The 14,551-nt window shown below is 40.8% G+C and overlaps 2 protein-coding genes across 2 annotated transcripts in view; one reads left to right on the plus strand and one right to left on the minus strand.

Annotated features, from left to right (window-relative positions):
* Positions 1–3,171: 3,171 nt before the first annotated feature.
* FAM237A (family with sequence similarity 237 member A) lies at positions 3,172–7,437 on the plus strand. The gene is made up of 2 exons (XM_037850100.1): positions 3,172–3,583; positions 7,298–7,437. The coding sequence occupies exons 1-2, from the start codon at positions 3,172–3,174 to the stop codon at positions 7,435–7,437; spliced, it is 552 nt and encodes a 183-aa protein (XP_037706028.1).
* A 6,140-nt stretch (positions 7,438–13,577) lies between these two features.
* The window catches only part of DYTN (dystrotelin), a 62,856-nt gene continuing 61,882 nt past the window's right edge, over positions 13,578–14,551 (minus strand). Inside the window, 2 exon segments of the mRNA XM_037850099.1 lie at positions 13,578–13,642; positions 14,286–14,324. Coding sequence (XP_037706027.1) covers positions 13,578–13,642; positions 14,286–14,324 — 104 coding nt within the window.

Raw genomic sequence — 14,551 nt, forward strand, 5'->3', positions numbered from 1 at the left:
AAATCAAGACACCTTTTTTCACCCCTCTGGCCCCTTTCATCTGCCTCAGGGTTCTTCCTTGTCGATCTCTATCTTGTACCCACACAGGATAAAATGTTAAAACGACCTGTTTCTCTGAGGACCTTTTCCAAAGGCTGTGAGCTCCTTAAAGACCAGGGATGTGTCAGGCAGGAAGTCAGGCCAGGTCATCTATCATCCTTTTCCACACCCCTAGAGGATAATTAGAAGTAGGCAATAGTGTGCCCAGTTCACAGATGGAGAAACTGAAATTCACTCTATAGAGCTTCACAGTGAGAGGAAAAGCCCGGAATCTCTCAGGACTCATCTTCAGAGCTGCTTCTTCCTCTCACTCGGGGACGGGACGTGTTCTCTGTGGCTTGGGCAAACCTAGTTATAAGCCTGGGCTCCTACCTGTGCCCCTTTGGAAGGGAACCATGGCTGCTATTTTATGCTGGCACAAAAGCCTTCAGATAGTGGAGACTACAAATGGTTTTCAGGACGCTTAGGGTGGTTTTGAGGTGAGGAGCAAAACCAGGAAACATTTGCAAAGGGGAGCCTTCTGCCTCAAGCCCCCGGGCTGGGGGTGTTTCCATCACCCTGGGGGCTAATGCTCGGCAGAGCCCTGGAAAAGGCGACACGACACTGACCTGGGACCAGCCAGGAGGCAGAATCAAACGGAATCCCGGACGCTGCCCCTGGAAAGCCAAGACCCCACTGAGCAATCTGGAGCGGCAGGCTGAGGAAAGCCTGCGCTCCTGAGGTGGCCCCAGCCACAGGGCCTGCGGATAACGGGGTTTGCGGGCCCCGATCAAGGAGTGCTTCCAGCAGCGCCACATTCCCCCCCATATCCCCGCCTCAGCGGTGTTTTATTCTCCCCAGCCCAGGGTCACAGGCCGGGGGGAGAAGTTCACACCCAGAACAGCTCGCGGAGGCACCTTATTTTCTTGGAGCCTCAAGAGTCCCGGGTCTCCCCTCATATCTCTTTATTCTCAGACGACGCAGCCTGGAGTGCGGGGAACTGGGTGCCCAAACTCGCTTGCAGACGGGCGCGGGGCTGGGTCCCAACTTTCCAGTTCCCGCCGGCAGCGTCGCGCCTTCCAAAGGGGGGACCCGGACGCCAACCGCAGCAAGGCGCAATCCCGCGGGCCGGAGGGTGCGTGGCGGCCGGGGGCAGGAGGGGGCGCGGGGCCACGTCCGCTCCCGGCCTCGGCGGGAATCTTCAGGGGCGGGAGCCGGGAAGAGGGCTGTGGCAGACGGACTCGGGGGGCGAGGGGTGGCGGCAGCTTCTCGGCGCTTTGACGCAAACTCGAAGAGGCGCCGAACACTCCCACTGCTGGAGAGGAGTCACCGCAGCCTGCCGGACGCGGGGGTGGGGACCGTCACCCGCTGGGGGAGCAGCCTGAGCACTCCTTCCTCACGCACCCGAGGCAGCCCCGAGGGCTCGGCAGGTAAGTGAGGGGAGTGCGGCGCGCCCTTTCTGAGGCCGCGGAGTAACGGAGTGAGGGGGGCGCAAGGGACAGAGCGGGTCCCCGGCGGGACCAGGTGCGGGCCAGCGCACCGAGCCGGGCGCGGGACTCAGCGAGGTGCACGGAGGACCCTGCGGCTGGGGAACTTGGAGAAACGCCTATCCTAAGCCTCGGGGAAGACTCTCCTAAGAGGAGGGAACCTGAGGAAGCCAGTATGAGCGCTGTGGCGCGGGCAGGCAGGCACCGCAGGAGTCGCAGGCGACGCCAACTTCAGCATCCTGGACAGCGCCCCCTCGCCCCCTCCGCTCTTCTGATAAGCTTTGCACTGGACAGCTTGGAGTTACCCCCCTAAGGGAAAATAACCTCACTTTGAACATTTTAGTTCAGAAAAGCTCACATTGAATATAACTTTGTTCAGGTAGATCTCATGTAGTGGATGATCTGAGAGGTAGAGGGAAAATGTTTAAATAACCTTGTATCTGAAACATATTCCTTCAATATAGGGACCCGTATGTTCAAAGACATCAAGTTTCTGAAATTTCTATTTAATGGTATCTCAATACGTCCTGCTGCTGTGAAGAACAGAAAGATTCCCTCTTATGGTGTTATCACTAAATGTTCCCATGTAGAAGTACCCCCAGTGAGTATTCCCATGAGCTGGGCAAGGCTGGCCTTGCCTGCCTTGGTGATGCTAATATTAGTGACTTCTAAAAGGTTTGGAAATATAAGACAAAACTGGAAGTGAGTTGTGTATGTCCCTCCTCTGTTTTTTTTCCTTTCTGTAAGAGTTGATTAAATGTGATACACATTTTGCATAATCTCTGAGGAGTCAGATAAGCTTTTCCTGAGGGGAAAAAAAAAGAGAAAATTTGGGTTATTATTATTTTTAGGGCATCATTTCTGATTGCACTTGTCTGAAGTGGTAGCATAATACTCATCAAAGTGCTATGTCGATGTCCTGATTTCATGGCAACAGACATTGAGAGCTGGAAGAATTGAAGGAGTAGCAAATAATTTTCTTTAAATTCTGTGGGATTCATAGTAAGAAGAGAGAAATGGGAAGCCATCATCTTTATGAAAGTTATATCAGAATTGAAGAACATCTTTGTCTATTGATTCTGTCCTAATGGGTTGAATGCATGTCCCTCAGTTCCCATATATATCCCCCCATACTTTAGCACACTCTCTTGTGTTTCTCTTTTATTACAGTATTTTACAACTCTGATACTTTTTAAAAATTAAAAGTCACCCTCAACAGGAAAAGATCCAAGGGTAAAGCATATTCAAATCCTTAATCATATGAGTGTTCTGGATCAGGATAGCTAGGCTTAATTAAGATGTTATAGAGTAACTAAAGCCTTACAGTAAGACTTTTAATTTTCATTTAGCACACCTTTGAATCTATACTATGCTGCATCAGGGAAAAATAGGTTCACCTATTCATCTAATAAAGGAGCGCTTTTTAGGAATAGTACTTTCTTAGCCTAAATATCTTGGTTTTATATCACCTAGCTTGGCAATGAGTCATTTTAAATAAGATGGTGCTTATGATATGGAAGATGGGAAAAGACTTTCCCCACTTTAGAGACTGGTGGGTTTCCTTTGCTGACATCAAGGTTCTTACAGGCATAATCATTTTCTGTGCTAAGTGGAACAAAAGCAGGGACTCATATAAGGTATTTCCATCCTGTGCAATTTCAGGGCCATGGCTGATCCTGGGAGCAGAGGAAGGATGCGTCGCCCACAGAGCCTCACCTGTTCCCTGCTCATTGTAGGAATGTGCTGTGTGTCTCCTTTCTTCTGTCACAGCCAGACAGACCTGCTGGCTCTCAACCAAGCTGATCCTCAGTGCTGGGAATCCTCCTCAGTTCTCCTCCTGGAAATGTGGAAGCCTCGCATTTCCAATACTGTTTCAGGCTTCTGGGATTTTATGATCTACCTGAAGTCATCTGATAACGTGAAGCATGGGGCATTGTTTTGGGATCTGGCCCAACTCTTCTGGGACATCTATGTGGACTGTGTCCTCTCCAGAAACCATGGCTTAGGAAGGAGGCAGCTGGCTAGACAGGAAGAGAAAATCCCAGCAGCACATTCACAGCACACGGGGAGTCAACAAGGTGGTAACCCCAGGTCCCATGTCTTTTGAAAGGTCCAATCAAGTATAAATGTGCTGGAATTTGAAAAAGAGGGAAAGGGCATTAGGGAAATCTGTTGCTACAAATATACCTCTCATTTCTCAAGAAATGATCCCCAAGAGCACGCAGTGATAGAAAGATAGATAGCACTTATTTTCACATTCCACGGTAGCTTTTTAAATTAACATATTTTCCTCATCCTCACACTTCAGGTGAATAGCAGCCAGGAGAACCTGAAAGACAAGTAAGAAAAAGCGTGACTCCTAAAATACAATATAAAGACATAACAATTAACACTCTCTAGATTGGTAGCTATAACCTGAAATTCATTTGCTGTGCGATTGGGAAATTTTGAATACTAGTCTGGTGAACATTTGCAACACACAAGTTCTTGCCATTTTTAAATTGAAAATAAAATTAAACAAAACAAACATCACTTTCTTGTAAAGGAGGGGATACTTGAAAGATGCAGTTCTTAGTTGGTAAAATTAAAAGTGGAGAATTAGCTGGTGCAAATTCACTCCCTGTTGCTTTTTGCATAAATGGAAACTAAGTAATCGATTTCCAATGAGCTGAGAAACTAATTCTTAGTAAGCTGGACCTTCCTATACATTTAGAGATTGTCACTGAAATATGTGTTATATTCAAACACAGACTTACCTGGGTTACTAGAAAGAATATCTCTTATAGATTTAAAGAGAGGGTGAGTGATTCTCTGTGAGTAGAGAATTACCTTTGCCCTATTCATATTGTTTTTTTCCTTTTTCAGTGTCATTTCAACCAAGGAGCTTCCAAACCTTCCAGCAAGTGCTGTTTGGGTAGCAGTAACTCTTAAAACTATTTATGTGCCAGAGCATAAATTGGGTCACAACTAATCTTTGCATTTGTACATTTTATTATGAGAATTAATATATTCATGTAATCTCTGAATTAAAATAGCAATTAGCAATTATAGTTCTAGCTAAATTCTTTCCTTTCTTTCCTAAATTCTTTCTAGTGTTACTGTAACTTAAGCCAATTTCCTTTTATTATAGGAAACATTCTTTTAGTAGCTATAGCTACAAAAGGAGAAATACAAAATGAGTGATTTTAAATGTTGGTTACCAATATTAAAATAAACTTGAATAGAGGATACCCAGATATCAGCATCAGTAAGAAACAGTTATTTTATCCATCTGTGCTGCTAAGGGTGTTTATTGCGGCCCTCTCTTCCATTCTTATTTACCTGTCATACTCAAATCACTACCAACTTTACATGTATATGTGTATATATATATATATATATATATGTTTCACTAACTTTGAATAACTCTAAGAAGTGTCTACAGAAGGAATGAAAATAATATTTATATTCATTTGAACATAAAAATAATTAATTAGATTTGGTCTATCACTTAAATATATATATCTTTATATAATGTCTTTCTCTAAAACTGCTTTCAATTTGCTTGCTTGCAGCAAGGCTGCTGGAATAGTCTGAGGCTACCTGTAGCTTTTTGAGCATGCTTCAGTATGGTATTTCTATTTTCTTTTGGGGGAAAACGTAGTAGATTGATCTTCAGCTTTGAAAGCCATGTCTTTCACTTGCTACAGAGTTGCTATAGGTGCAGATGATCTGTAAACTTTAGCTGGTGATGCTTTGCAAGTAGCAGGAGTAAACTTTCACTTTATTGAAGTTATCTTAATGTTTGACACAAACAATTGTTTTCAGGTCAAGAAACAAGACTTTCCATTTGTACCGAATAATCACAGTCAAAGAGGGTCTTGGGTCAAGGAGATACCACCTTCAAAAGTTAAATAGTTACAGGAACATGGAGATTTCATCTTAAGAGGCTTGATTAAATCTCTAGTGGTTCAGCTGGGCTCTGGATGTACCTATATGTATCTTCCACTGAAGTTTTCTTTTGTCCTTGGGGAATTAATATGCTACCCAGTTTAGATGGGGGTGAAAGTGAAGAGGTGCTTGTCCTTTTGGTTCTCAGCAAATTCACATCATCAGGACAAAAAGGAAGAATTAAAAAAGGGGTCTACAAAGTATATAAAAGGGTTCTTATTTTGATGTCTTCAAATCACTTTAAATACACTTGTGAAATCTTGCTATGAATCATGCTTTGTTGACAACATATAACTCCCAGACAATTTTGTATATTATTATACCATATTTGTTAATATTGGGCCAACAAATGTGAAAAGAAAAGATATCAAATAGCTATGTAGTTTCGGGCAAGTTATTTAACTTATTTAGTCCCCGATTTTTTTCATCTGAAAAAGAGAGGTATGGAAAGAATTAGATGACCCATAAGGTCACTTCAGGTTTTCCACTCTAATGCTCTGTGATTCTATAAAAAGGAAATTCATGAAAGGCATGTACTTAACTACAGAAAGAATCTGGATGACCTTTACCCCAAGGGTCGCTGACTGTACTGGGGCATGACCTGGACACCAGGGCTGTTTACAACAATAACGTGTAGGAACAGAGGGGTCCAGAACTGAGAATTCCAAAAAAATCTGAGTACTGGGGGTGTTATCATTTGAAAATACTCAGAAGATCATCATTATTTAATCTAGGAAGACAGAAAGACATGGGCTAATAACTGAATGCTGAACTATCCAGAAAGATGTGAAGAGAGTGTTCCCAGGCTTAGTCACAGAATCCTGATGGATCGTGTCAAGTCACAAAGAGGGTGGGGTGGGGGGCAGAGATAGAGAGAGGGAGAGGAAGAGGGAGAGGGGGACAGAGGCGGGGGTGAAAAGGATGCTGGTGATAACTCCCAAGTAGAGAACAACAGAGTTAAGATTAATTTATGGGTTTATAAAAGCTCCAATTCAAACGAAGACATTTTGAGGTACTTATTTGTGTCAAAAATGATGGTCTCTTCCTTTAACAAATCTCGCTCTGCCACTGAGAGAGACAGAAAAACCTGCCTTCCTGCAGCTGGTAGTTTGTATCTTCTAGAAAAATTGAGTCTTTGCTTTTCTCCATAATGAGAACATAAAAATCTGGATTTATAATTTGACATGGTTTGCATTTGGTGTCTAACTAACTGGCAAATGTTTCTAATGTTTATTTTTTAAACACTAAGCACAATAGAAAATAATGATTCAGAAATATAATTAGAAGCAACAAATGTTTGCTTTTCTACTTCACTCACTGCAGAAATTTCTTAAGTAACTTACTCAGCATTTTCCTATCTAGAAATCTATTTTAAGGAAACATTCAGAGATGCAGCCAAAAATGCAGTACAAGACTATTCATTGCAATATTATTTATAATAATAGAAAATTTAGAAATGTCTTAAACATCCCACAATAGGGTAATGTTTAAATTTAAACCATGTTATGAAGTCTGTGTGTATGAAATTTTGGTTATATATGAAAAATTATGGGTGGTGTAAATTTTTTCTTTGTATTTCTATATTAAGAGGATATGATCATTATTATTTTTAATCAGAAAAATAGTTAATAAATATTTAGTTAATTAGGAAATGTTTTTATTATAACTTAATTTATATTATATAACTAAATTGCATAGAACACAAAACATTGCAAAAATACAAGTTGCAATAAATTTATACACAATTTTGATAGAGTTGTAGAAGGAGCAAGCTTTTTCTTTTTTTAAAAAAAAAATTGATATTTAATTAATCTGAAAATGATTTAATGACCTAATGATTATTTCCTTTTCTCTACTTTCAGGTGTATATTTTCAACCCTTAAGAACCCCTTTTCTAAAGAAGAAAGAGATGATTGAAGATTTGATAAGCATATATGTGCACAAGAGTGGGTCTAGGTTCATTGGAAAAGTGACCAGTGGCTTGAAAATAAAGAGAAAATGAATCTAACATCAGAGCTAACTTTTACCTTGGAATTTATATATATATAGCGAGAGAGAAAGAGAGAGAGCGAGGTTTTTTTTTTTTTTTTTTTTTTTTACTGTTGATCATTTATTTACTTTAAATGGTGAATATGTCCAGAGGTAAATATTAAGCCAAATTCTTTCTGATTACCTATTTAAAAGCTTCATTCTTTTAGATTACTATCACTTTCCTTCAAATGGTTACATTACTGCCAGTTCATTTCACTGTCTAAAAGAGTTAAAATAGCTTCCAGAGATGACTTGTTGATTGGGAGACTGATTCTTTGTACTTTTTTTTGATATTTTGTCTTGGGCGGCTTAATTAAAATGTTAATGAATAAAAATGCCATACATTTAACTTTAATGTGCTGCATGACTTACGAGCCGTTAGCCACAGAATTGCTTATGCCTAGGCACAGGTATAGAAGGACTATATTAATTACCAGTTACTGATTGTCTGTGACGCTTCAGTCTTGTTTGAAAGAATATTTTAGAGCTCTGAATGAAGCAAAAACCAAACCAAAACAAAGTCTGGTCATTAAAGCATTCTTCTAATGGAAACAGAATTAATAAAAGCTCTGGACGTTAAGTAATGTTATTTTCTATTGGAATCTCTTCATTTCACTATTTAATGCTACCATGAACGATAATCCAAATTCTAACAAAATAGTGGTAGGCATAAATTTATTTCCCAATTAGCATATTTGCTATTTGATTAAATATTTTAAAAATCTACGATGGGTTACATTTGTATTGAAAAGCAAAATAAACCTAAAATGAACAGCATTATAAGAGAAGAATCCGTACAAGAATGTCCCCTGAAAAGTGACCACACCTGGATGAGGTTCTTAGCAGGGAAGTCCAATTAACAAATCTGAGTCCCAGAGACAAGGCTATTTTAAATCTCCAATTACTCCCACCTCCTCAATTATTCTGACTATTATAGCCAATGACAACCAGAGTGAATTTCAGATACATTAGCAATTCACTTGCTTTTTCCAGGTCCAAAGGAAGCCTCAGTACATGTTTTCACTTGAGGTATGGGACCCTCCTTAAGCTAGAAATCTTATCTAAGGGTTATTATCAGAGGATAACTGTTGCCTGCAAGGATTTGCCAAGTCCTAGCAATTGGGGAAGCAAGTCTGAGGGAGGGATGAGGAAAAAGGCCCTGCTTCAGCATTCGGTTGGTTGGGAGAATGGACACATTAAAACTCTGCCGCCCTTTGACTACTTTTCCACATAGTTTTGCTTTCATGCTGCTTTTTCTAATGTCTTTTTATCATATTCTTAAAAACCATCCCATGAACTCTAATAAATTGTTGAAAACACGCTGCTCTTGGAGAATGTGCTTCTGGAAACACCTGCCCCTTGCTCCCACCTTGCCGTGGCATGCTATAGTAGGAGGTGGCAAACTTTTTCTGTAAAAGGCCAGACAGTAAATATTTGAGGCTTTGCAGGCCATCCCGTTTCTGTTGCGATTAATTGATTCTGCTTTTGCAGACTGAAAACAGCCATAGACAATGTGTAAATGAATACATATGGCTCTGTTCCAATACAACTATTTATGGACACTGAAATTTGAATCCATATAAATTTCAGATGGTATGAAATATTCTTCTTTTGATTTTTTCAACCACTTTAAAAACCACAAGTTAAAAACCATGTTAAAAACCACAGGTAGCTCATAGCCTGAACAAAAACAGGCAGTGGGTGGGATTTAGCCATAGGCTCTAGTTTGCTGACCTTGTACCCTAGGGCATGCTTATCAAACTTGAAAGGAACAAGGTGGGAGGAAGTAAGAAGGAGAGTAAATATGTTGAATGGCAGAAATAGAATTTAAAAATTTGTGATAGGCTAAAAAACAAATTAAAAATTAATAGAATGATATTGAACAGGGATAATCTAGCCTTAATCCTATCCAACTGGACATTTCTCCCTGAAAATAGTACTAGGAATAAACAGAACTTCAAAGCCTCTCTGAATGTAACATGAAGTGCAGATCAAGACAATAGGCAAAACATATGAATTATAATAATCTTTATTGAGAGAAAGTATAGAGCACTGGTTAGAATATAGATTCAGGAGCTGAGCTCAAATCCCAATTTTGTCAAATGTTGGTCAAATGACTTTGGTGAAGTCACTGACCTCTTTGTACTTCTGTTTACTTATCTATAGAATGAGATAGCTCCTTTATGGGAATGTAGTGAAGAGTGAATGAGTTAATACATGTAAAGTACTTAGATGCTAACTGTTCTAATAGTTAAAATTAAATTCATGATTACTTTATAGGTTACTAAGTATCTATAATCTAATCACACATATTGAGAAAGGAAGCATGCAGTTAATTCAGCCAAAATCATTGGATGTGAGGTTTTAGAGAGGCAAGCTCATGATGAAATTTTGTGTGTGTTTTGAGATAACTATACATTCGCATGCAATTGTAAGACATAATACAGAGAGATCTTGTAACCTCCTCACACAGCTTCCCCCAGTGGTAAAATCTTGCATAACTATTGTACAATATCACAACCAGGAAATTGACATTGGCACAATCCACAGAGCTTATTCAGATTTCACCAATTTAACATGCACTGAATTGCATGTGAATTTAGTTCTATGCAATTTCACCTCATGTGTAAGTTTGTGTGATTACCACATTTAAGACACAGAACAGATCCATCATAAGGATTCCCATGTTACCCTTTTATAGACAGACTCTCCCTCCCTATTCTTTAAACTTTTGCAACCACTAATTTGTTCTCCATCCCCATACCTTTGTCATTTCAAGAATTTTGTATAAATGGAATCATACAGTACATAACCTTTTGAGATTGGTTTCTTTCACTCAGCATAATTCCCTTCTGATTCATCCAAGTTATTGCATGCATCAATAGTCCGAGTAGTAACCCATGTTACAGATGCACTGTAAACGAGTTCACGTTTTTAAAAAGTTTGGTATGTTGTGTTTCTTCTGGTCATTTTCCATTTGCATGGGAATGAAAATATCTGAAAGTAATTAGAGAGGTACAAAATAGGGAAGGGGGCAGGAAACAAAAATAGCAGCTGGAGAGAGAAAGGTAAGGCTAGCAGGCAGAGGTGAATTAGAGCTAAGTGAGAGTGGGATGGAGAAGCAGCCAGCTAGAATTCCCCACTGCTTGCTGGAGGCTGCTACTGAGTCTCTCCAACTCTACACTAATTCCCACACCCTGTTTCTTTTTGCACAAATGCAACCCAACCCCAACCACCAAATGAAACAAAACAATACTCCCTCCCTTCTTAGTTTTACCTACCAAGGAATAGAGCCATTGTATTCCTATGTCTTCCAAACCCTCAACTTCAATGACATTAATTGCTTTGACTTGGGATCAGGGACTGTGTCTTATTCAGTCATTTTTTGTAATCCCAGGACTTGACATAGTGTCAGGTACAATGTGGGTAGGTGTCACTGTTGAATGATGACTGACTGACTGAATGACTGAAGGAATGAATGAATGAATTACTCCAACACTGGAAGGGAAAGACATAGAGAAGAAGAAATGAGAGTGTAGGATAAAGGGAAATGTAAGCTTTCTTGAGACCAGTTCAGCCCAAGTATACAAAGTGAGGAGAATGAGTGAAAAGGGGTACTTAGGTTGTTTTTCTTCTATATCCCACACTCAGGCCCTATGGAAATTTTTTTAGCCTAAATGCATTGAACATAGGAGGCAGATATTGTCTATGTAGTAAGAGGTAGATCTAAAAGCTCCCCTGAGGAAAGCCCAAAGGAAAAGACAGAAATAGAGTTTGAGTTTGTTCATATTTATGTAACTCTGTTTTCTGTATACATTTGAAGATTGATTTTTTTTTTTTTAGGGTCTCTATATTCTTTTTTTTTTTTTTTATTAAATTCAGTTTTATTGAAATACATTCACACGCCATACAATCATCCATGATATACAATCCACTGTCCACAGTATGATAACATAGTTATGTGTTCATCACCACAATCTATCTCTGAACATTTTCCTTACATCAGAAAGAACCAGAACAAGAATAAAAAATAAAAGTGAAAAAAGAACACCCAAATCATCCCCCCATCCCAACCCCATTTGTCCTTTAGTTTTTATCCCCATTCCTCCACTCATCCATACACTAGATAAAGGGGGTGTGATCCACAAGGTCTTCACAATCACACTGTCACCCCTTGTAATCTACATTATTATATAATTGTCTTCAGGAGTCCAGACTGCTGGGTTGGAGTTTGGTAGCTTCAGATATTTGCTTCTAGCTATTCCAATACATTAAAGCCTAAGAGGTGTTATCTATATAGTGCATAAGAATGTCCACCAGAGTGACCTCTCGACTCCATTTGAAATCTCTCAGCCACTGAAACCATTTCATCTCATTTTGCATCCCCCTTTTGGTCAAGAAGATACTCTCAGTCCCATGATGCCGGGTCTACATTCATCCCCGGGAGTCATACTCTGCATTGCCAGGGAGATTTACACCCCTGGGAGTCGGGTCCCACGTAGGGGGGAGGGCAGCGAGTTCACCTGTCGAGATGGCTCAGTTAGAGAGAGAGAGGGCCACTGAAGATTGATTTTTTAAAAAAATTATTACTTTGCAATAATCAGGTGAAAGATTCTTAGAAATAAGGATAATTTTTTCTTTGTGAAAACTCTCAATACACATGAAACACATGGTCATAATGTGAATACTACCAGTTTACATATTTGTCAAAATCCTTGTTTATTAATTATAAATAAAGTTGAATTCCTTGGAAAGCAGGTACTTCTTTTGACTAAGGTAAACTAAACTATGCTATTGTAGGATACCACTATTTAAAGATAATTATGTTGAGTGTAGCATGTAGGTAGTTTTAAAACGAAGATTTAGAGGAGAATGATTGTGGTTTGTTACCCTTTCAAGCACTTTAATTAGCATCACTTCAACTGGATCAGGCTGTCATTAATTTATGTAATAGTTTTAGAAGACTAGTAGCACTATCTAATACACTACTCATGAGCAATCATTGACTGACAGGTGGGAACGAATGGTGGGTGGGATGTTTCTAGGGCCCTGAGCAGCCAGAAGGATCCTGTGCAGGCCCCTGATGACAGCAAAGTCATCTCCTGATGGCAATGAGAGAAGGAACCACTGCCACTTCCAGGACAAGGCGGAAACACCTGACATCATAGTAGGGTCGCTGCGTTGACGGCCTGTGGGCTTAGACAGGTCATAGAGGGATGAACAATTTTTATTTTAATAGTTACATATTTATTTTAATGGTTATCTTCTATTTAAGCAAGAGATACTGGTCTGTAACTTAGAAGAATTCTATAATGTTTCCTATTAAAAACTTTGACAAAAGAGTAAGTCAACTTAAAGACAATACTAAGTTTTAAAAAAAATAGCCCTGGTACACAAGTTTGAAGGAAAGACTGAAATTTTAGAGACACTTTGACAATTTCTCCCAAGTCTCTTTTCCCATTGTGGCTTCTGCTAATGAAAATGAAAATGTTCCCAACTGGTTCTGATTATATGATACCTGTGTTTTATAATAAGTCACAGCAAAGTAGGTGGGGAAGTAATCAGGCAGTCAACTAATCCACCTATCCATGAAAATACAAAAAATAAAAATAAAAACAAAAACAGAAGAGATCGGGATCATGGAACTGAGATTAAGAAAAATCTGAAGCCATATCCCTTTCTAAAGGGGAATTGACCAATTAAATGGCCCTGGGTCTTCTGTGATTTTCCAAGCCTGTTCTCCAGCCGGCACATCCAGATAGAAAATTAGGTCGTTAATTTAGTAATTTACATGATACTGGAAGAAGGTAGCAGCATGCCTTCCTGTACATTACACACTTGAAAATTACTACCAAGGTATCCAAAGTAAGAATGAGCTCTGACACACCTGAATTTGACTCACCCTCTCCTTCTTTCCTTTTCCCTCCACCAAACCTGACCCCAAAGGCTTTATAAGTGAACTGAAAAACTAAGATACACGAATAGGGAAATTAAACGATAGACTTCTTTTCTTCATATTGAACCTTGAGAAAGAGGCTTAATTTCTTTATCACAGATTTTGAAAATGCGATTTGTCATTACACCAACAGACTGTTGAGCCTGGACTCCTTTTCACTTCAAGTTGGGCAAGGTGACTTCATCAATAAGGGCAGAGAAGGCCTTGCACACCCGCTCGGCTCCATAGTACAGTGCGGGATACTGATTACGTGCTTCAACTTGGCGGGCCTGGGCCGGGGGACCGGATCCGCCCCTGGGGAGGGTGGTGGGCACGGGCGGTAGCGCCCTCCACAGCCCCCCGGGCCTGAGAAAGTGGAGCCGGATGCAGGCCCCATTTCCTCACCCAAAATACAACCGTTAAAGGAAGCTTGCCGGAGAAAACTGCCCCCCCCCCTAGCTTGCACCACACTCCCCGTTGCCTTGAGCAACTCCCGCCACCGCCAGTGCGCAAGCACAGTTGCCAAAGCAACTCCCGCCTGCTGCGAACAGCTTCCGCGTCCTCTCAGAACCAATCCTAGCTTTATCCCTTCAGCATTGCCATATAAGGACCCCACACCCCTACACCGACCCCGCCCTCTATGCCAGCCTATATAACTTGTGCTCAGCCCTGAATAAAGGCTCTTGGTTTTACCCTCCTGAGAAAAGCGTCCCACCTTTTTCCTCGCGCCGCCCTCCACACCTTGCACGCCACCGCCGGGGACCTGGCCAAGTCCCCCGCCTCGCCCTCGCCTCCGGGAAAGAGCCCCCGCCGCCGGTACCCTCTGAGCAAGTCCGAGAGCCGAGGGTTCAGCAACCGGCCGCCCCCCCTGACGCAGTAGACGCGACCCCAGTACAGGTCCATGGTCACTGACGACTCTGGACCTGAAATTAATAAACATGACAGTCTTTCAGAGAGCTGTGCCTATAGGTTCTCAAACTGATAAAAATTTAGCACACAATCCCTCTCTCCTCAGTTTCCAGTGACAACTTCCTTTCCCTCAGCTAGCTAGCCAATAAAATGGCTACTATTTACTAGGATCAATTCTGCTAATCCAACCAGGTTGTGGGTTCGTAAAGGCCATTTTCCCACAGCTCCTACCACAGATGTA

The sequence above is a fragment of the Choloepus didactylus genome, chromosome 9, assembly GCF_015220235.1.
Source record: "Choloepus didactylus isolate mChoDid1 chromosome 9, mChoDid1.pri, whole genome shotgun sequence".
Classification (NCBI taxonomy): Eukaryota; Metazoa; Chordata; class Mammalia; order Pilosa; family Megalonychidae; genus Choloepus; species Choloepus didactylus.